The sequence below is a fragment of the Lonchura striata genome, chromosome 5, assembly GCF_050655825.1.
Source record: "Lonchura striata isolate lonStrDom1 chromosome 5, ASM5065582v1, whole genome shotgun sequence".
In the NCBI taxonomy this organism is placed as follows: Eukaryota; Metazoa; Chordata; class Aves; order Passeriformes; family Estrildidae; genus Lonchura; species Lonchura striata.
Genome location: NC_140707.1, coordinates 37,502,182 through 37,524,177, shown reverse-complemented (window position 1 = coordinate 37,524,177; position 21,996 = coordinate 37,502,182). Strand labels below are relative to the sequence as shown.

Sequence of the window (21,996 nt, the reverse complement as noted above, 5' to 3'; positions counted from 1 at the left end):
TTACCCCCTTCTTGGAGAATCTGGTTTTTCAAATCCACAACATCATAAAATGCACTTCCATAAGTTGATCTATTCAATTCATCTGGCTACACATGGGGAGCTGGGGTAGAGAAAGGAGCCAAATATTCTGCATTAAAGTAAGGTCCAAAGACCACTGTGGGAGCCTGAGGACTGAGGAACCAGGAAAGCTGGAGGGGCAGCAGCAGCTTCACTTGGTAGGCTTGAAAGACGTTGGTGGAGTTTCACTATTTAGAGGATGTACTTAGAGAAGATACTGCTCTTAGATGGTACTGCTGGAACCTTCTCAAGCCATTTGGGGCACTTCAGGAGGCCTAGAAGGATAATACTTGGGTGGATACTGTGAATTCCTGACAGCAGGGGAAATAAGAACGTGCTGGTGGAAGGACAGTAGCTCAGTATTGAGAATAGCAAAGGAAAGATCTCAGTGTTCACACACAAAAAAGCTATCGGAGCTGAAGAGAGTCTCAAAATCTCTCTTTACAACTCATGGAGATGCATGAGGGTGGATTGTTTATTGTTTACTGTGCACCAGACTTGGCAAAAGGCCCGGCAATATCAAGACAAATGGTGCCTGTCACATCGCAGGAGTGTCACAACATCAGTAAGGCAATGGGGAAGCTCCAGTAGGCATCGCAAATATTCTGTCTAGGGTCCTCCTTCTTTTGCAAGTTACAGGATGGGTTCTAGAGTTGGTACAGAGAATCACACTCTTCATAAGCCTGCCTTTAATAGGGGAGGTCTGAGTAGGTTGTGTGGCTTGGATGTTGTGCACAAGTGGGTTTATGTATGGGAGCAGAGGCTGGGACTTGTCTTGAAGTATGTGTTTGCACTGTGGCAAACTCTTCTGACCTTGCAGCTGATTGCCTTTTCCTGGTGTTGTATTCAGTAAAGTCAGAAACAGGACAATTTTTACAAGTGATGCCTGAGTAGGAATTCTACTGGTTGGAAGATGATAATTGGAACTGTACCATTAAAAATGATCCTCTGGGGTCTCAAAGGAGAGGTTTTAAAAAGCATTATAGTCATGGCTCAGTTGCTTCAGCAAGAAGGCATCTGATCTACTATTTCTCATCCATAGTGTGGTTTCTGAGTGACCAATGTAAGAGTTGTGGCCTGAAGAGCTCCACATGCAAAGGCAAGAAGGTGCTGCATTATAAGTGAGGGAATGTCCCTGTGAGCTCACAGTAGGATTGAGAAAATGGGCTTCATGCCAGAAGGCAGATAGCCTTTCCCCTACTATCCCTCATTTCTTACATTTGTGTGGTGGTCAATGCTGTTCTGCCCATCAGTTGAGTCTGGAATAAAGGTCTAAGCACATCAGGATTGATTAAAGAAGTGGGTAGGCTATTGAGAGGGTGGTTTTTTCCCTTTGCTTTGGAATTTGTGATGTCAGGAGTAATTAATGAAGGGATTTGACCCCTGAAATTGTGGGCAATGGATTGCATAGGTAAACCAGAGAGCCCTGGAAAGGTCTGAACAACTGAAATGAAGTAGGTGAGATGGGTCACCAGAAAGCTATGGACTCAAACCAACCTCTTCTATGTTGAACAAGCTCAGCAGGTTTTACCAAGATTTTGTGTCACTGCTGGATGGGAGAAGTGTTGACAGAGATTAGAGATAATTTTCAGTGGGAGAGAGCCTTCTGATAACAAGGAGTACAGCTAAGCATGTGGGATAGTTTCTAGAAATCCTGTATTGTGATGGGAACAATGAGAATGTACTTTTGGGGGAGTAATATGGCAATTTATTTCTGAAATTAATAGCTATTCCCACCATCAATTTTTCCTGATGCTCTTTATCCGCAGTTTTTAATTTCTTCCCCATCTTCATTCTAGATTTTACTAATTGCAAGGTTTATTACATTAGCTTGTTCTTTCTTTCCAGCACTTCAGATGAATAATACCATACATGAAGTGTAACCCCAGGCCAAGAATGTTTCCTGGGTTGCACCTATGATAGTGGCTGTGCCGCTCCTATTTTTGTTTGCTTATAACCTCACTGCAAAGGTTTATTTTGTGTTACTTTACCAAAAAAGAACATTATAAAAATTACCTCATGTTACATTAGAGGGCTGTATGATAATTTGTTCCTGCATCCACTCCCGTTATATTTTATTTAAAATGGAAGAAAAGCTTCATTTTGTTAGCGAGTTTCTACAACAGGAAGATGGACACCCTCTCTAGTTTTGCCTCACTCTTACACCACTGCTGCAGTACCAGCAAATGCTCACCTCTGCTGCAGAGTGGCAGGCACTGAGGGCCAGATGTTTGATCCTAACACAGAGAGGAAGGCATGCTCCTTCCTCCAAGTGCCTTTTCACCAGCAACCAAGCCAAGGGATTGCAAATGCCTGCCCAATGTTTTCTGGGCCTGTTACACGAGCCCAGCTGGCGTGAGAGCTGCTGCACTTGGGCAGCAGTGACAGAAAAGGTAAGGCTGTTGTACACAGGTTGCTGGTTCGTGTGCTTTAGTGCTTTCTGTGCTGTTCTCTGGGGATTAGCAGGGGTAACCTGGGCTTTCTCCCGTGTCTCCACTGGCAGGGTGCAGCACCAGAACGAGCCCATCCGTGTTGCTACAGGGACGGGGTCCCGCTGGAGCCGCTGGCTGCGCTCGCTCAACATCCCCCTCCCCTCCGACTTCTACTGAAGGCCACGCCTGACACTGAGGGGGCACAAAAAGGCTTCTGGTGAACTGCAAGGTGATTTGAGTTTCCAAGGAAAGGTCTAAGAGCCCCAGGGTACTTGCTGTACCTGCTGATCTTCTTTCTGGCATCTTTTATCTTTCAGATGTCTCAAGCTGAGGAAGTGCATCTCTAACAACTCTTAGAAGAATGAAGGACCACTCTTATGCAACCTTTCATCTCTGTTCCCTCTCCCTTTTGATTTTTTTCAAATGTGAAAGACTGTGTTTAAAACAAAGCCCAATTAACACAAATAAATGTAAATAGGTGTACAAAAAGCTGTATAAGTTAAATATTAATTACTGAAATATGGCAAAAGCAGAATTTTTAGAAAATAAAAGTATTTTTTTTCTTTCTGTAGTTCTGCTGTGTTATTTTGAGAAATCCTCCTCATGTGAAGGGGGAACCAGCAGATCATGCAAGTCACTTGGCTTGGGCACTGCTGAGAAAACCCTCAGGCTGAGTCTCCATTAGTTGGGGGCCAAATGTACTGTTCGAATTTATGTGTCTTTATTTTGCCTTCAGAGGAGCACTGAAGGTAAAAGCTTTATGTTAAGAAAGAACACTTGAGGTGAATACAGCTTTCTTACTGAAACAGCATCATCCCCCATGCTTCTCTTGGGCTGTCAGAAAGCTCAGAAAAGTAGCCTGCATTATTATGTAAGCTACTAAAGAAAGGGAAAGCTGGATCTGACATGAAAGAATTCAAATTTTTTAGACAGGTATCAAAAAAATCCAGATTCTCTGGTGAAATTGAGCATAGTAGCCTGTTCTAAATGAGAACTACAATATAAGAATAGTAAGTTCCTGTTCAGAATTACTCATTCCATTATAAGTCAGTCATAATCCAAAAATGAGAAGGCAGAAGCTTAAATTATACCAGGAGATGATCCCTGGATTTACAGATCCACTACAGTCTTAGGCATTCCTGCAACAGACTTTTTGTGAAGGATGCCCAGAGTCTCTGTTTTTGCCTTTCCCTGCTACAGGCCATAATAGTCTCCCAATTCTCCTAGTGAATCTGAGGTCTGCAATAAAAAAGCCCACAAATCACAAACTGTGATGGAGAAGAGAACAGGAGCATAAGTCTGTGTGATGAGAGCTGTCTAATAGCAGGTTGGTTTCCAGAGAAATTACCAGTTAATCCCAACTAGTGGAATTTATTCAGTGCTCCAAAGGTAGGCAAAATATTCAAAGATCCCTGCCAACCTGAGCTCTTCTGCACCCAGCTCAGCTATGTTTCTAGCCCCAGCTGATTTCCTAAGATTCAGAGACAGATGAGTGCCCTTGCTCTTCTTAAAACAAAGGTGTGGACCACCAGGTTAAAAAAAAAAAAAAAAAAAAAGCATCTCTCTTATGCTGTGGCTAGTAGAAGCCTTGAAATTTGGGATATAAAAGTTAAAAGAGCAGTGTGGGGAGTAACTAACAAGTGGCAGCAGCTGGGCTTCCTTACAGTGTTGGTAGCAGAGGTGACAGCCCAATAGAGACATCTCAGCTATTGGTCCTTCATGTCTGAGGTGCCCTGGTTCTTCCCGGGGATCTTCCAAGCTCTGCTCTGTTCTGTACAACAGTGCAGGTTCTCCCACCCTGTTTGAAGGTTGGGGTTTGCCTTGGACCTCCTAACTTTGAACCGAACTTTACACTTTGCTGATACCAGCAACTCAAATAATACTACACTTTACTGGATGTTTACCTTCATGAACAAATATCTTTACCTGTCTTTGCACTTTCATTTCACCAGGGTATGCTAGCTGAAGTCTTCTAATATCTATCATCTGTTTCTTACTTTACTTGATGTTTTAATGAGTTATTTGAGGATGATGACACCATATGTCATGTAATGTTACAACTATTTGACTACAAAATAGTAATTAAGTAGAAAAATTTGTGTCTGAAACAAAACTGGAGTGATGCTTGCACACATTTACATGTATGCAGATGGAAACACTGAGTATATTTTTACCAATTCCTGACCAATGTTCTTTGAACTCTTTAGAAATACATTTCCAATAAAAAACCCAAAAATCACAGAATTTCTAAGTTTATAACTGGGGGGTTTTGACCAGAGGTGTTTGCTTGAGTTTTGTTGTTGATGTTTTCTTATAACAGAAAGTTTTTCCAGAATGCTCTGTCTGCACTGTGTTTAGTCTGTTCATATTTTTCTCTTAAAGGAAAGTACTGACTTGGAAACAAAACTTCAAACTGTTTATGAGCTTTGCAATTTTGAGTAAATGCTATCATGTGTGTTTATACTGAAATCTAATTGTGGTCAATTTTCACTTTAACCTGATAAAAACGATGTCATTAATCTAATCTTAAAGGAATTGTATTGTTTAGTTTCAGCTGAGCTAAAATACATACATCAAGTACAGAACTATATGAGACCTTAAAGTGTGTAATCCATGGCTTGCAAAGTCTGAATAAACAGCTCATATTCTCTGCAGCAGGTTTGGGAGTCAGTGCTCAGTCCTTGACAAGTTGCATACATATGTACACTTTGGAGTAATCTCAGTTCTTGAGACATTATATGAATTTACAACTGTAATTTAATGATATGGTAAATTATGAGATATCCTTAATGAGACACTGCCTGATTTTTCTGATGGAAAAATATTTTAGAATGTAGAAATTGTTGGCTGCAGTATATGAATTCACCCTGCCCCTAGATGTAGAAACACATCTATACATACAGTGTCTATTACAATCTCATGTGTGCTTTGCAGTCACTTCACAGAGGCAAGTACCATTTTTCCTGCCATTAGGGTAATTTTTTTATAAATTGTGGAAAGCTAGGCAGTTGTATTAGTTTTTGAAGTACAAAAACCTGAGTAAAACTGTATAATGCTCAAAGGAATCAGCTGCAGCTGTCCCCAAAGTCAATATGTCTCATACCAGTATAATTGCATGGTTTACTGAAGCAAATGTGTAAGATCACAGGAGTATAAATCCAGCTTCATATTCTATCATGAGTGGATGGAAAAAAACTGCAACTCAGCTCGTCATCTAATCCTAAGCTTTAAAGTATTTTTGTGAGACTGTTAAAGTCAGAAATGTCAAAGGTCATGTAAGAACTAATGTGTTAACCATAGACTTAAATATTTGTCTGAGTTTTCCCACCCATGACATTATCTTCCTTTTTTTTTTTTTCTCTCCAGTCTGGACTTTCCTGATGGCATTATTACAAATGGAGTACTAGTGGTAAAGTACATATTTATTATGATCTTTCTTGTGTCTGAATAACAAGTGTTCATGTTTCTAACCCTGGAAACTTTGAGCTGTGTTCCTAACCCAGTACTGCCACCTACTTACTTCTATAAATGATAGGCTCAGAACTATCGGGAGATAATGAAGAAAGTGTTACAATGCTCATAAAAATAGTCCCATATGTTAACACACTAATTATTTTGAATAGGGCTCACCTGCTTTGTTTAATTGTCTCTCCAAGTTCAAGCAAATCATGAGTGGCTCCTCTTTATTTCAGTTTTGGAAAGAAATACTGTATCACTGTTGCCCTTGTGTTATCTGAAGTCATAGTAATAGATAATGATTGTCTTGCTTATTGATCAGCCAGAGGAGTTGGTTGGGAACAGTATGAATCACTTGCAATGACATTTACACTTCTCTCAATCATCATTCATCCTCTCTTGTTGCAGGCACGTGAGGTTTCCTGTTTGGAGGTTAGAGTGGATACAGGGAAGATGAAGCAGCAATCCACAAGTGAGGTTATTGCTTCATTAGCCTATTGTTCTTGTGTTGTGATTCAGTGATTGTAACAGATGTTGAAAAAATTAATAATCTGTTGTGTGCATTGCTCTATCTGTGTCATATAATACTTAGTTTTGCCATGCCCCACCTTGCAGGAAGATTGTATCTGTCAAAATTCAAGTTTGTCAAGAGCTTAGTTATGAGGCAAATCTTAAACCTATGCAAAAATAGTCACATATACTAGACTGAGAAACTTGGAAAGATGAGGTCTGTTCTCTTTGTTTATTGTTTGTTCAAAGCATTTTTTTCTAAGTGGGATCTTTTAACATTATCTTATAACTAATATGTAGAAATCTTATCCCATGTGTTTGATTAGGGTTTGAGTATGTGTAAAGTTTGTGCATATTTAGATTTTTTTTGGTTCCTTAATAAAAGTAAAAAATCTAAGTTTAAATGCAAAGTTGTATCAAATGGGTCTTCTCAAATTGGAGGGAAGCCCTCTGCTACCATAGAATCACCAAAACAGTACTTTGTCTATAAAATATAACTCTAACAAATACAGCAGGATTCCTCACTAGTTTTTAAGTTTATTTAAATGACCAGTAGCTTGTGTAATGCTGCTCATGGGGCAAATCTCAAAGACTCATGACAGTTCTGAGTTAATTTGTGGATGAAAAATTGACTATGAAGAAAACGGTAGCAATGACTGAGTTGCATTATAGGAAGTTTCAGACTGAGATGTAACAGGGGAGGAAAGGTTGATCTAAAATTATATGTATGTCTCTTGGCTGTGATCTTGCAGGAGAACAGCATATGATCTCTCTGTAAACATAAAGGCTTTTCTGTACAAGAAACACAGCCTGCAGGTTGTCTAAGTTTGGTGACATGAGAGCACATGCCAAGTAGTCTGAGTTTTGAGTTTATAGAATTATTTATTAGTCTTAATATTATAAAATGTATACTATGAACCAGAACAGACCGACATAAAATAAATTACTTTTATGCAACATGAATAATTCAAAATGCCTTTAAACTGACACCCCTCTAAATCCAAATCTTGGTTTAATTTATTCATGGAAAGCATCTGACAAATAGCAAGCTACATTATTTTAAAAATCTGTGAATTCTGTACATTGATAATTTATATAGATCCACCAAGATATTTTAGATCAGTTTTCAGCCTATTTTTGCCACCTGAATTCAACTTAGTCATTGTGGTGTAAGAAAAATTCAACAAATAGTGAAGATTGGGGTTTTTAATTAGTTATGTGTGTTTGCTTGTAATAGCTAAAATTCTGCTTGTTCCTGGTCTCTCTGTTTAGACCCAGAGCTTACATTTACAGTGAAAGGATCACATGAAGGAAGCCAGAAGATTTTGCTGGCATCTGGCCCCAGCCTTCATATAATCATATTTCACTGCATCATAAATGACCAGACAAGGCTGGATGTCCTATTACCAGAAGAGGTAAGTTCTCCTTCTGTCTGTTATTATTAATTTAAATTAAATAAGAATGAGAAATTAATAGAACCAGCAAATTGAACTAGCCTTCTAAGTGGAGAAGTTCTAGACATGATAAGCCTTTCATGTGTTCATACCCAATTGCTTTTTCACATTTTTCAGTTGGCTGGTGGAAATGAAACAGAGAAATCTGGGGTCCTTTCTTTCCCCCTGAATTCACTCCCTTTGCAGAAAGAAATAATACTAGAAGAGGTGAGTGCTGTGAACCTTTTGAAATATGTATTTTAAAATGTGCTTAATATTGTTCTGCTAGAAATAAAGTTACCAAGTAAACAAAATCACTGTATAAAATTGTACAGCTATTAATTAGAAATGCTAAAAAAAATTAAGGTTTCCATATTTAACTTTAAGGAAGAACATATTAACAATTATTTTAATAATACAACAGTCATTGCAAACCTGCATCCTACAGTTAGAATTAAGTGGTTTCAAGGAACAAGAAATGACTGTAAAATGCACATCCATTCAAAACCTTTTTTTTTTTAATATATTGGGGTGATACTGGCTAAGAACTGAAAAAAGACCCATCCAGATTATGGGCTTAATTCAGACTTTAGTTTGTCTAAATATTTATATTGGGGGTGCTTTTGTGTGTGTTAAAAAAAAAAAAAATAATAAGGTAACTTTTCTCATTCTTACTGTCCCTTCTAAATGTGCAAATAGGAAGTGGTGTAAGCATGCAAGCTTGTGGCACTCTACCTGTCCCAAACACACAGGCTTATTAGAGAAGAAAAAATTTGATTTCGGGGCAAGGAGTGAGGCTTGGGTTAATTGTATAAAAATAATGTCCTTAGCCAAATGATTTTTTTATTTGAGGACCAGTTCTCTTAATCTGAGCATTGCCCGAGCTTGAAGGAAAGAAATGTTGTAAAATTTTGGAGTAATTACCTTTACCTTTCTCATTTTCCAGGATAATTCATTTCACTTGTGCCTGACAGCAAGAAAATGGTAAGATAGCCTCTTTTTGTCCTGTCACCCAGGACTGCTGTAAACTAGTTATGTAGGCTTTTTCTGGGATAGGAGCAGAGGTGAACACGTACTGCGTGAGTGCTGTGCTCACGTGGTGCCTGAGGTAAGTGCAAGTCTGCTGCACTTACAGCATTGTGCAGTTCAGCCAGAGTCTGTGAGCCTTCATTCATATAAATTAGTTGGCTTTATGCCTGTTGTTCTCACACATTGATAAAACTCTATTCACGTATTCTGTTATTCCCCATTTATGCAAATTGTCAGATCTGCACAAGCAGTGATATAACCTCTATCAGTCTTTAACTTTGCCAAATCACCAAAAGAAACATAGGCTACCCTACCTTCTGCCCCTTCTGCTTCACTGAGCAGAATGGGAGCTGAGACCTGACCAGCTGCACCTCTGCCAATCCACTTGCAGGGACAGAATTGCATCAGTGATAGATAAAACTGAAGACAGTGATATTTTATGGTAGAGCTGAAAACTGCCTGTGGTTCACAGCACCCCCACTATGAGATGATTTACAAAAGGAAAGCAGGGTGGATTTTCGTAGCATGAGAAAACTTTGTGTCAATGGAGAGGTCCCTGTACAACCTCAGCCCATAACAAAATATATTGACCTCTAAATTTAACAGACACAAATATAGAAAGAAAGCAAGAAAAATGTTAATCTACTGCTTAAAAAATAGTTTGTTTTTGTAAGGTAAATAATTTAATTTTATTCTGTTTTCAAAATTACACTGTGTGATAAATCAAATTTGCTGGAGAAGAGAGGTTAGTAGCATTGATCCTTGAAACATTCATATTTGTGAAATATTGGTGAAAACTGTTTTCAGGACAGAGTTTGCAGCCACCAGAGGGTGATGTGACCCAGAAGATTTGGTCAATATTTAGTGTTATTCTCAGTAACAAGTGTATTTATGTTGCTGTAGGCACATAACATTAGCTGCAATTTGATTTGGTTTATACCTTTTTTTCCTGAATTTTCTTTTGCTTGTGCTTCACATTTCTCAAGGGACAAAATTCCATGTGTCTGCACACGTGAAAAAAAAAAGTGATGGATATTCTTGTATATTGCAGGACAAAGCTTGTGAATATTTATCTAGGAATATGTTCAGGACACAGGTGAAAGGCTGGAATTCCCAAGAGGTAGAGCAGGGGGTGATGCTTGCTCTGCAGTTCAAGCTTCATCACATAACTCGTTAGAACCTTCACTTTAAATGCTGTTAGAGGATTGTCAAAACCTGAGAACAAGTGATGATGTCATCACTTGAATTTTCCAGCATGCCATAGTGATAAACAGGAATGGGTACATAAAAAATACTTCTGAAATTGGTCTTTTTGGTGATCTTTCCCTGACTTGTGTGTCTTGTCTTTTTGTCCATGTTTACCTTGGAAACTCCTCTTCATCCACACTGCTATTTCTTGCTGGCAGTAGAAATGTTTTTTGTTTTTTTTTCCTTCTTTTGTTTATCAATATGCAGACTTGGAAATAACTTGTTTTACAGATTTTTTTTTTTTATTACCTGCCCTACAGATCTTGAAATCAGCCATAAATGATGTGTGCATTGATTTATCTCATTGTCTGTTCCAGCTCAGGAGACCTGGATGTGCGCCTGGGGTTTAGCCTGTGCACGGAGGAGCAGAACTTCCTGCGGAAAAGGAAAAAATATGTTGCTGCTGCTCTGAAAAAGATTCTTAATTTGGAAGAGGATCTGAAAGAGCATGAGGCAAGGCAATACAGTTCCTGATAGCAACTGCTCTTGGGCAAACAAATTCAAACAGCAAATAAATTCCCAGCTTAATTAGTCCTGCTGGTGTGGGCCAGGCCTGGGCACCTAGGGCCAGGCATGAGCAAGAGAAGCTGTGGTCTGTTCATGCAGCAGAGTGGAGGGGGCAGGATAATGTCTTTATGGATCCAAAAACTTCTCAACTGCTCCTCGAACAATCCATTCCTGTTTATTCTGGGTATTGCTCATGCATCTCAGGAGGAAAATTCATAGTGAGCAGACATGGAACAACTGGGGGATGCTGCCTGCAGAGATAAGGTGGAGGCCATGGCACTTGTGTAAAGGGTTTTGAGAGGGAGAAACAGACGTTTCCACACAGATGTCTGAATAAAAATTCTTGGAGTGGTTTCTGCAGCAAAATAGCTGTATTGTTGGAAAAATGAGGAGTAGAATAAAACCATAAATCTGGCAAAGACGAGTGGATCTTACAGCATCACTGAGTTGTAGAAGAAATATCTGATTGTAAGTTTAGCTGTATCACTCTAGGCCCTGCTCCTGCCTCTGTAATTGAGTCATGAGCTTTGCAACCACTGATGCCTAACTGGGCTGCTGAGACACAAAAAATTACAAACATACCAACAGCAAGGACAATCTTAGCTGACAGTTAAAAAAGGAGTGTTGTGGAAAATATGATTCAAAAATATTAGTTTGGATGTCAGAACAGAGAATAATACAGGAAACAAAGTTTTCAACAATGTTGAAAAAAACATTTTTAACCATTTTTACAAGTTGAGAGTTTCCTTACACATAGAAAACTGTTTTCTGAAAGATCTAATTATTGTGGCTCTCCTATCCATGTGTTTAATTTCAGAAATATGGGAATATATTGCCTCTACCTTATTAACTGACTTATATTTGAACTGAAAAAAATAATTAGAGTTTTAACTTATTAAAAAATATGTTAGAAAGTGTAAACCCCAGAATATAATTTTTTGAGTTTATTCTGACTTTAGTTAAGATTATGAGATTTTCCTCATTATTATTTTATAGAATTTCCTAGATTTAAGATCTTAAAGAGTTTACAGTATGAAGAACATCTGTTTTCTCATTTTTCTGAGCTTTTGTTTTTTTCACAGAGCAGGAGAAATATTTCCTTCATGCTCTATTCATTGGCTTTGGAACACAGATTCCTTTAAGAAATTAGAAGCTAATACTTGAAAGGTATAAATAGACATTTTCCATGGGGTGTGTAAGCATCCACACTCCGGATGTTAATGGAAGCAAAAGGTGTACTAGATCAGGAAAAGATAAGGAGAAGAATAGTCTATCTTTTCAATTACACTTGGATCCCGGAGTGGGAAACCCTATCAATGACTGTGCTTCAGGACATAAAGTAATTAATGGCCTGGGGCCAGGAAGGCTTTGGCTATTGTGTGGTCTGGCTGATTACAGGGTGCTGTGCATTCCTGTGTGACACTGGTCATTGTTAGAGGCAGAATCATGGATCCCTAACCTGCTCCACTGTGGAAAATCCTGTATTTTCTGTGACGGCTTCTAATAATACACTTTGAGAAAAATTCCAGGGCGATGAGGTACATTTCCAGTTGTATGTTAAGTAAACACCTTCCCACCCAGTCTGAGAGCCTTCCTTCTCGCAAGGCAGTGGCAAACGAGCCTTCTGCAGCAATCACATCCTTTTCATGCCAAGTAGCATCCCTGCGTGTATCAATGCCTTCCACCTGTTATCTGATTTCTGCAGTAAGGGCTGTTTGTGTCTAATTTATGCACAGCTTTTGCTCCTTCTGCCTTGATGTGTTGACCAGGTGCCAGTGGTGGCCATTACGACAACGGGGGGAGGAACGAGATCGCTCACAGCAATGTACGGCAGCCTGCTGGGCCTCCAGAAACTCAACCTCTTAGACTGCATTTCCTACATCGGGGGTTTATCGGGTACCACATGGTGAGAATGACCCTAACAAGCTTTATGTGTTCTTTGCTCACTGCTGTTGACTCTGTACAATACTATTAGCTTATATGGCACTTAGCAAAGCAAAAGCATTTCCATTCTCCCCACAAGCTACCCTCTGTCCACCTGGAGCAAAGAAACAAAACATACTGAGTAAGAGATCAATCGCCACACTCATCAACTGCTTTTGTCACCACACTGACTCAGTTTATGCCTCATATCTTCATCTAAATGCTCGATTCCCTTTTCATATTTTATCAGTTATACCTTAGACTAAATACAATTAATTTGTCTTTAGACTGGAAATTGAAGATGGGAAGAAGAATTTATGCCTGCCATTTGCTGGTTATTCTCACTTCCATTTTGGATTTACAGTGCATCTCCCTCTGGTAAAAGATGTGTTTGGTGCTAGAGGAATTAATATTGTCTGTCACAAAAGGCCAACAAATGATATCAAGTCACTGACCTTGGAGAGACTGCAGATATGGTGGCTTGTTGTGACGTGCTCTGTTCTCCCAGTGGGCATAGAGCAGATGATGTCATACTGAAATAACTGAAGTATTTAATCAAGTAGGTTCTAGGTACCCCTCCTACTCCTGTTTGGAAGTGGAGAAATTTTTTTCACTGAATTGTGTGTCACTTTATGTAAGTCCAAACTTCAATGTAAGTCCAAACTTTCTTTTAACTTCTTTGTATATATGTGGAGATCTGAATGTAGCTGTCTGTACCTGTTATGATTTTAAGGGGACAAGTAAGAATGGTCATATGAGGACATGCCCAAAACTGCCCAGCTTTCTCGCTGACACAAGCCATTTGCAGCAGATATATGGGAACAGATGCAGGACTAGAGCAGAGTAGTAGTGACTGCTCCCTGGAACCTTTGAATTTAATAGCCTTGGGTCTTGGTTTCTTTTCTTCCTTGAATTTCAAGATGATTTTTGAACCCATTTTAACATATTCAAACCAGGAAATCTTGGAGGTTTTGTTTGCTCCTGAAATGAGAGTATTTTAATTGTGAAACCCATAAGAATTAAGAAACAGGCAAACATGTTGCACATCTGTTTTCTGAAAATAAACCACAGCATTACGCCTCTTTCATTATTTTCTACTAACATTTCTTCAGGACCATGGCAAACTTATATGAAGATGCTAATTGGTCACAAAAATATCTAGAGGATGCAATCAAGGAAGCTCGCAAGCAAGTAACCAAATCCAAGATCTGCTGTTTTTCTTTGGATTGTCTGAAGTACTATTACAATGACCTGATGGAGAGGACTAAAGAAGGACATAACACTTCTTTCATAGACCTTTGGGGACTTGTCATTGAATCCATGCTACACGATAAGGTATTGCTCCCTTTTCCCACATAACTGCTGAGCTGCTATAGCTGCAGTGGAGAAGAAAATAAATCCTGGATGCCATTCACTAATATTGATGCAAATAATTAGTTTAGGATTTGATTAAATATTAAATATTTAGATCCATTATTAAAACACTGCTCTAGATGTAAAGAGAGGTTGACCTTGAACTGAAGGAGCCATGTCATAACAGTTAAGTGTTCTTTCTCCCTAAAGAAAGAAAATCTCCCTGAAAAAAAAAAAGTTTTGAATTTTAAGTAATTTTGGATAATTTTGGACATAAAATATTCTGGCTAGAAGTGGCACTTAAAATTTGAAATAATTTGCTTCTCTAGCATAAATGAAGATATGAATTTATAAAATGACGTAGGTATAGACTGCATATGGTTCACATGGTGACAAAACCCATTTTCTAAATATGATACCAAGTTTTAAGAAATTTTCTTAATTTAAAAGTAGTGTATCTTAAACAGTTTCCTTCTGGTTTAAGTTTGTACAATGAAGTTTTAAATTGTCATGTGCAATAGAATATATTCTTGAATATGCATATATTTGTAAAATACCTTAAAATATGATCAATTCTTTGCTAAGACCCATCCAAGGAAAGAACTTTACCTTTCACTTAGCTGCATGATTTTCCCTGGAACTGTTTTTTGGTTTATTTTTTTCTGGCTGAATCTACAATCAACTTCTCTGTTTATCTCAAAATCTGAGAACTCATATAGGGTATAGCTGCTTCTTATGGGATACTTGACAAGTTTGGAATATCCCATGGCAGATATTTCAGAACAATCCTGTTACTTGGGAATGGAAAGGAGAACTTGAATAAATCTGGCTAGGGCTGATAATTCATATTATATTATTTGAAGTGCAAGTTGTTTTTCACGTCATTCAATTAACCCTTTTTAATCAAAACCAGAAAGATGAGCATAGACTCTCGGACCAGCGTCAGGCAGTGGATAATGGCCAGAATCCACTGCCCATCTATGTGGCCATCAACCTCAAGTCCAACTATAGTGCCCAGGCATTCAGAGGTAATGGTTATGATTTAGATTTCTTAATAAATTTATAATTTAAACTAAACTAAGATGATATGAATATAAACAGATTTATTAATACAATAGTATTTTCATTCTAATTGCAAACAAAACCCCCAATAAGTCATTAAGTTTTCATTAAATAGTGACCAAAATTTAGAAAAAAAATACAAATGTGTTTTATATTTAGAATTTGAGTTCTTTATTTTCCTGAAAGTGGAAACACAGTTTATCCTGCCACAAAAATAAATGAAACAAATTCTATATGGTTCCATGTGGTCTTATTTTGATCACTTAAAGAAAAATCTTTGGAATTTTTGGTCCAATGTCAGGAAAATCACTATTTCCTCTACTATTAATTTTCACAGTATTTGTTTAACATGTACAGCTAAGTACATGACACCAAGTGAATGCTAAGCTCTGTCACTAGAGCCCTAAAGGAAATAAATTATGCATGAGCAACACATACTTTGGGGTAAGATTATCTCTATTAAGGGAATGCCTGTGGTTTCATTCCGACTAGGGCTTTTTTTGCTGGAGGTTGCTGTATCACAGCCTGGAACTGCCCTGCCACAGTGTGGAAGGAGCTCATGGCATCAGCACTGCTGGCAGTAGAGATACAGCCATGGCTGGTGAATGGCATGCCATGAACTTGCCAGTGTCTGTCTCATTGTGTTTGCTGCCTGGAACTCCTTGTTTAGTATAATCTAACAAGTTGTCTAACATGTTGCTTTTTCATGGTCTGTCTGCTGTAACCATAGAGTGGCTGGAGTTCACTCCTTATGAAGTTGGTCTGCTGAAATATGGAGCATCTATTCGCGCAGAACACTTTGGAAGTCAATTCTTTATGGGAAGGATGGTGAAGAAGCTCTCAGAGACTCGGATCTGCTATATGCAAGGTGACTGTTGACTTGGGGAAAGGTGGTCTAGAGGAGAGACAGCTGGTATGGGCGAGCACATGGTCTGTGGTGGGCACCACTGGGAAGGCACCAGCAGACAGGTTAAGCAGGTGTGACTTTACATTAGCAAGGATGTACTCATGAAGTATGCCCACAAAGGCATCTGTACAGACAGAAAGGAAGTATCCAATGGGAAGAACTGAAGGTATGTATCAATTAAGATTCTTCTGAGGCCACTCCATCAATCAGCTTCTATTCCTCTTTCACGTTATAGGCATGTGGAGTAGTATATTTTCCATAGATGCAATGTATGTCTGGAATTTGGCTGCTGATTCAGAAGATTTCTGGTGCAGATGGACCAGAGACAGAGTAAAAGATATAGGTGAGATTTTAAATTTTTTTGCACCCCTGGTATGTATTGCTTATGTTCTGTGAAGATGTCTAATGCATAAAGAAATGCTGTCAGAGAGTAAAAGATAAGGAAAGAAAAGCAGAGATGTCAACTAAGAATCTTTTTCTGCCTGATTTAAAACTAAATTGCACTTCTTTGAAAAAGCTTTATAAAAGCTGCACTTTTTCCTGAAGGTCATACAGACACAAAACCAGCCTCCATCAGACATATAAAAATAATGTTGTATCAAAAACACATCTTAAGATTGCTAAATTAGGATATGGTCCTCCTTGGCCAGTAATAACATGTAGAGAAAATGGATCTTGCAGAGGGATGATTTCTCCACTGAACCATCCATGGGGAAAGCTTGCTCTTGCTGTTAATTGCACAGGGAACCTGTAATGACTGGTCTCCTAACTTACTTGACACTGGGTGACACTGACATGCATTCTGAAGGTGTCCTGTTGACAGATCTCTCATATATTTTGGGACTGCTCACCCCTCCACCACATGCTGCAGTAGTGGTGGGCGTTATTTGAGGAAGCTTAGAGTGAAAGGTGATCCTTACTGCCTGTCAGCCTTACTGCCTGTCAGCTGGTCATTTAATTCATTGTCTAATGATGAATTTTATATGGTGGCATAGACTTTAAGGGCTTATAATTATGTTTGATTAAATTTGGGGTGGGGGATGATTATACCTGTTGTTATTAGTCACTCCATTTTTCAAAATATTGGCCATTTCAGAAAATTATTCTAAACTTAAAATTTCTTCTTTCCATTTTGCAGCAGAAGAACCCTTTCTGTCTGTGAATCCCTATGAAGTAGACACGTGTCTATTCACTCCCTCAAGTGTCTTCTCCTCCACTCTGCGAGATGTCTTAACAGGACGTCCAACCATTGCACAGTATCCCAATTTCATCAGAGGCTTCCAGCTGCATAACAAGTACCTGGAGAGTGAAGGATTTTCTACCTGGAAAGGCACAGTAAACAGCATGCTTTTCAGTAATATTCTAAGAAGGTTTAGGTTTTGGAATTTGCTTAGGATTTCCAACAAAGTGAAGGAGCTGAGAGTGACTTCTGAAATGCACTTTTCTCTTTACAAATGGAAAACATGAAAGCCAGATTTGAACAGCATTTCAGTTTTGGTGGGGGGTGTTGAAGGGTGAAATTGTATCTGGCTGTCTGGGGATTATGTTCCTATGGATAAAGTGAGCTCAGCCTAAGGCTGCTGGAGAGATCTCCCCTCTAGGCCTAAAGCAGCCTGCGGTGCCCAGGAAGGGGGAAGGAAAAAGCAGTAGCATGTCACTTACTCCTTTAATTAATTAGAGCTAGAGTGAGGGCAAAATTCTTGCTTCTTTATTCTTTACTTTCCTTCAGAGGAGAAATCAATTCTTGTGTTTTATTTGTAGTAATGATAAATAATTATGTTTCAGACACAGTAATAGACTCCCTTCCAAATAAACTGATGGAAACAGCAGACAATGAGCTCTCCCTGGTTGATACTGGCTTTTTCATTAATACCAGCTACCCACCACTTTTGAGATCGAAAAGGGAAGTCGATGTCATCCTCCATTTGAATTACAGTGGAGGGTCCCAAACACTGGTAAGAAAAGCCATGGTATCTGAGATCTTTTTCTTTCATGGACTTTTTGTCTCTACCAATTGTCAGGTAAAACACCTAACTTTTCAGTACTGGAATGTGAATTAGATTATTATTATCTAATTTATTATTTAGATCATTAGGTGATTTATTTCTCAGTAACTAAGAAGGATATTAGAGGATGATGATGGGTATAGGCATTTCAAAATCATCAAGGTCTTCACTGCAGTGGATCCAATAGTTTTTAAAAATGGATGGATTATATTATGTATTATATTATAAATTAATGGAGTGGTCTGAAACTCTGCTACTGATTTTGGTTATCCTTGTACTGAACAAATTACAAGGGCAATGGAAAGTCCTGAAAACACTTTAACAGACTAAATGAAAAACCTGTCTTGGCCTTTATATCTCATACCAATCCTATGGAAATTTAGTGGCTAATGCCAGATTGATTCATAATTTGAAATAATATAATAGTGTTGTGTATATAATAATAATACAAAAAACATAGGTTTATAGTAAATATAGCTATTAAAGTTTTTTATGAGGTCACAAGATATGTTGATAAGTGTGTTTATTAATAGGGATTCATTATCAAGGAACACCAATTATGCAGCAGACAAAGACTGAGAAAATGGAAAAAATGAAGTCAAGACAATGATGCAGAGTAATCTGGACTGATGTGTCCCTTCTCAATTCTTGTAATTTCTTTGCCTTCCCCTTATGAACTTCTTTCAATGGAATAATAAAATCTGACCTGTGGGTTTTGGATTAATTTCCAAGTTCAGAGAAAGTGACTGTTTTCTTGTTTTGCCTAAAGCAATGTGGAAAATAAGATAAACTGTAGTGTCTGGTATGGTTATGATTGTTTCCAGCTGAAATTTAATATCTTGCCAGAGGGAGATTCAAACCTTAGAATATTCCTGTTAGCTGCTACAGTTTAAAATATCTAGGTCTCTGTATCAGTTTTGATTGTTTGTAATAATTATATATATATTTTTTTTTTCTTTCATCCAGCCTCTGGATCAGATTGCAAAGTACTTCTCAGAGCAAGAAATTCCATTTCCCAAAATTGAGATAAGTGAGGAAGACAGGGAAAACTTGAAGGAGTGCTATGTGTTTGAAGATGCTGACAGTCCACAAGCTCCAACAGTGCTTTTCTTTCCCCTAGTAAATGACACCTTCAAGAAATATAAAGCTCCTGGTGAGTCATCTGTGATATCAATTTTAATAAAAAGTTGTTTTCCTAGTGAATTCTTTCCATTTCATATCTGATGTATTTGTTACTGTCATCTCTGACCTTTCCAATGCCAGCATGGGTCTCATCACTGAAAAAAAAATCTTCTGTGTCAGTACATCTGAACTATATGAACTCCAGAGTCTTTCTTAAAGCACTTGAGATTCTTAAAGTGCAGGCACTTATTTTACAAGAACAACTAGAGTTAGTATGAAAGCAAAACTTCTGATAATTCTATACCTTGAAGGGTTGGTTCTCAACACAAGATGTTTTGCTCTACAGACATGGACTTGTCATGCACTGCTGCTTGCAAACAAAGATGAGGAAAAACCTTCTGCTGGTTTTGGTGTGGAGCCCATTCATTCAAGATTTTTTCATATATTTAAAAGTAATCTCCCATACTGAGGCTTGAGTGGACAAAGATCTTTGGTTTTAATTGAATTATGTCCTCTGAGTGCAATTATTTCTCCTGAACTTTCAGTGAGGTGGCTATTATTTTGTCTAGTACAAGAGTGTCTGGTTTCCTTTTTGCTTGTGCTTTTCTAGTGGGGTAAAAAAGACTGTGTTGTCCCAGCAGTGGTCTAGCATGGCTGCTGCTAATGTTCTTCTGACTTCAAGCTGTTTGAGAGATGTAAATATCAAATGATGTAAAATCATATTTGGACAGAGGCTTGATCCAGGTGCTGAAGAATACAGTGCTACTAGCACAGTATTTTTACTTGCCTCTGGCAAATTATATCTTTCCTTCCAAGTCTCCCTTTTGTACCTATAATTATGTAAATACTGATAGGAGCCACATACAGCAATAAAAACCTTATTGGTGCATCTCCCTGTGGTTTGTCCCCTTAGGTGTGGAAAGGAGTCCTGAAGAGATGGCTGAAGGCAAAGTTGATGTCTCCAGCATCCTCTCTCCATTTACAACAAGAGAGGTGTGTTTCAGTGAAGAGAATTTTGACAAACTGGTGAAACTAACGGATTACAACGTCCTGAACAATGAGAAGTTGATTATTCAGGCCTTGCGCTTGGCAGTGGCACGGAGGAAGCAGCGGAATTATTAACCACCACACACTATCTTCAGTCTTTCATGTGGGATTTCTTGGGTTGCATATGGTTTGGTGAGGTCAAGATGCTTGATTCTTATCAGTGATACTTGCAGTGGAAATCACATCATCCTGAGGACATTCTAGACTCGACTCTATTTACATGGCTCTTCAGACAGATTGGAATTTACCAGTGGTTTAATCCAAAACAAACTTCAACCCAGTAAATTTGTTTTTAGTTTTGTGACCAAGTTACTTTACTAATTGTTATATATATTCAATATAAGTTATTATAATGTTGTGGAAGATAATAATGAATTATGTGGCACATTAAAATTTGTATCAAAATAGTCTTTATATGGTGTATTTTCTGTGTGGCAGAACAACAATCCCTTGAACTGCAGTTTTTTTGGTAAATAATTCATTGTGCTAGTCTTGCTTATTTAATTATTGAAGGTTGTCATCTCTGATTTGATTGTCTGTCCACTATGAGATTTTTATTTAACTGTCTTCACAAGTCTTTGAAAGTAAGTTTCTGAAGTTAGTATCAGTGTTGTTAAAATTTATACAGTTTTCAACAGCAATAAAAAACTACCCCTGAATTAGATCATTGTTTCAGATGAAACATGTGCTCTCTGAGCTGCTGCTCCCAGAACCACTCATGTTCAGCCTAAGCAGTAGACGTATTGCCCAACTTTCCTTCACTTTTCTCTTGGAGTTTCTGCTAAGTGTCCTGTCTCACGCATCTTTACCTGCCTTTACTGTTCCTGAAGGATGACCTTGTAATTTCTCCCAGTGTTTCATAAGATGGGAAGTGGCTGGTAGCTGTTTGTGCAGAATAGGCAATACAAGAGACCCTTTTGGGATCCTTTCCAGATATACCTTTCACACTTGTTCAACACTTACAGGAAAATGGTCTTTGCAGGGATTGTTCTGAGATTCTGGTTTCTCATGATCAAAAATCCTAGGGGTCTTCTGGGGGACAGTAGTTGCCAAAGACTCCACTCACCACTCTCTAATGGGCAGATCACAAGCACAAGTCTTTCACAACATCAGCCTTGTACTGTGGAGTTGTGATTTATGAAGAGATTAGTCACAGGAGCTCAGAAAATGTTTTTGATTATCTTCCTTTTGTTAATAAAAGACTTCCACTGTTGCAAGGAAATTAAGACAGTCACCAGGGCAAAGTTAGTGTTGAGATCAGGATAGTCTTGACTATCTTCAGAAACAACAATTTTTTTTAATGGAATGAAGTTTTAGGTAATGGATGGTAGAAAAGGGTTATTTGATTTATTTCTAAAAAAAATAACCAGCTGATGGGGCATCTAAGAGCACTTTGGGTGCAGGAGGAGAAGGAGAGGGCAAAGTTTTTCACTTATGAGCACGTTCATTGTGTTCATATATCCAAAACTCTTGAAAGAGCACAGTGTAACCCTGCTTTCAGCTACAATATTGTATATTTAAATCTAGATTATTGTCCCTCAATGTATGAGGCAGCTATAATTGTAGTTCTGCTTCCATACACTAGAATAGCTAGTTCATGGGATACTTCTGGGTCCTTTCGAGAGATATCTTTCTGTTTACTGTCATGGTTTCCTAGACCTTTTTGCTGGAAATGAAACAAAGTAGGATGGAGGATGTTTCAGTCTGTTTTACAGGGGAATCTTGCTCAACAGTAGGTTGGAAAAAAGCCAGGTAGGTGCAATATGTAGCCTGAGACTGATCAATGCTGCTTTTCTTTGTGTCCTGCTGGCTGACACAAAATCTGCCTTTCCCTCTCTGAGAGCTCCTACTACTCTGAAACTTCAGTTTCCTCAGTGTTTCAATATTGTCTTTTTGAAACAAAG

General features: G+C 38.3%; 1 protein-coding gene across 1 annotated transcript in view; it reads left to right on the top strand.

Annotated features, from left to right (window-relative positions):
* LOC110472158 (cytosolic phospholipase A2 epsilon) overlaps window positions 1-20,617 on the top strand; it is a 36,583-nt gene extending 15,966 nt beyond the window's left edge. Inside the window, exons 7-21 of the mRNA XM_085580319.1 lie at window positions 5,856-5,898; window positions 6,354-6,417; window positions 7,728-7,870; window positions 8,027-8,116; window positions 8,835-8,872; window positions 10,483-10,618; window positions 12,442-12,578; window positions 13,708-13,930; window positions 14,862-14,976; window positions 15,741-15,878; window positions 16,153-16,260; window positions 17,056-17,247; window positions 17,703-17,872; window positions 18,890-19,076; window positions 19,959-20,617. Coding sequence (XP_085436445.1) covers window positions 5,856-5,898; window positions 6,354-6,417; window positions 7,728-7,870; window positions 8,027-8,116; window positions 8,835-8,872; window positions 10,483-10,618; window positions 12,442-12,578; window positions 13,708-13,930; window positions 14,862-14,976; window positions 15,741-15,878; window positions 16,153-16,260; window positions 17,056-17,247; window positions 17,703-17,872; window positions 18,890-19,076; window positions 19,959-20,167 — 1,993 coding nt within the window. The 3' untranslated portion in view covers window positions 20,168-20,617. The remainder of the gene's footprint in view (window positions 1-5,855; window positions 5,899-6,353; window positions 6,418-7,727; window positions 7,871-8,026; window positions 8,117-8,834; window positions 8,873-10,482; window positions 10,619-12,441; window positions 12,579-13,707; window positions 13,931-14,861; window positions 14,977-15,740; window positions 15,879-16,152; window positions 16,261-17,055; window positions 17,248-17,702; window positions 17,873-18,889; window positions 19,077-19,958) is intronic.
* Window positions 20,618-21,996: the final 1,379 nt, after the last annotated feature.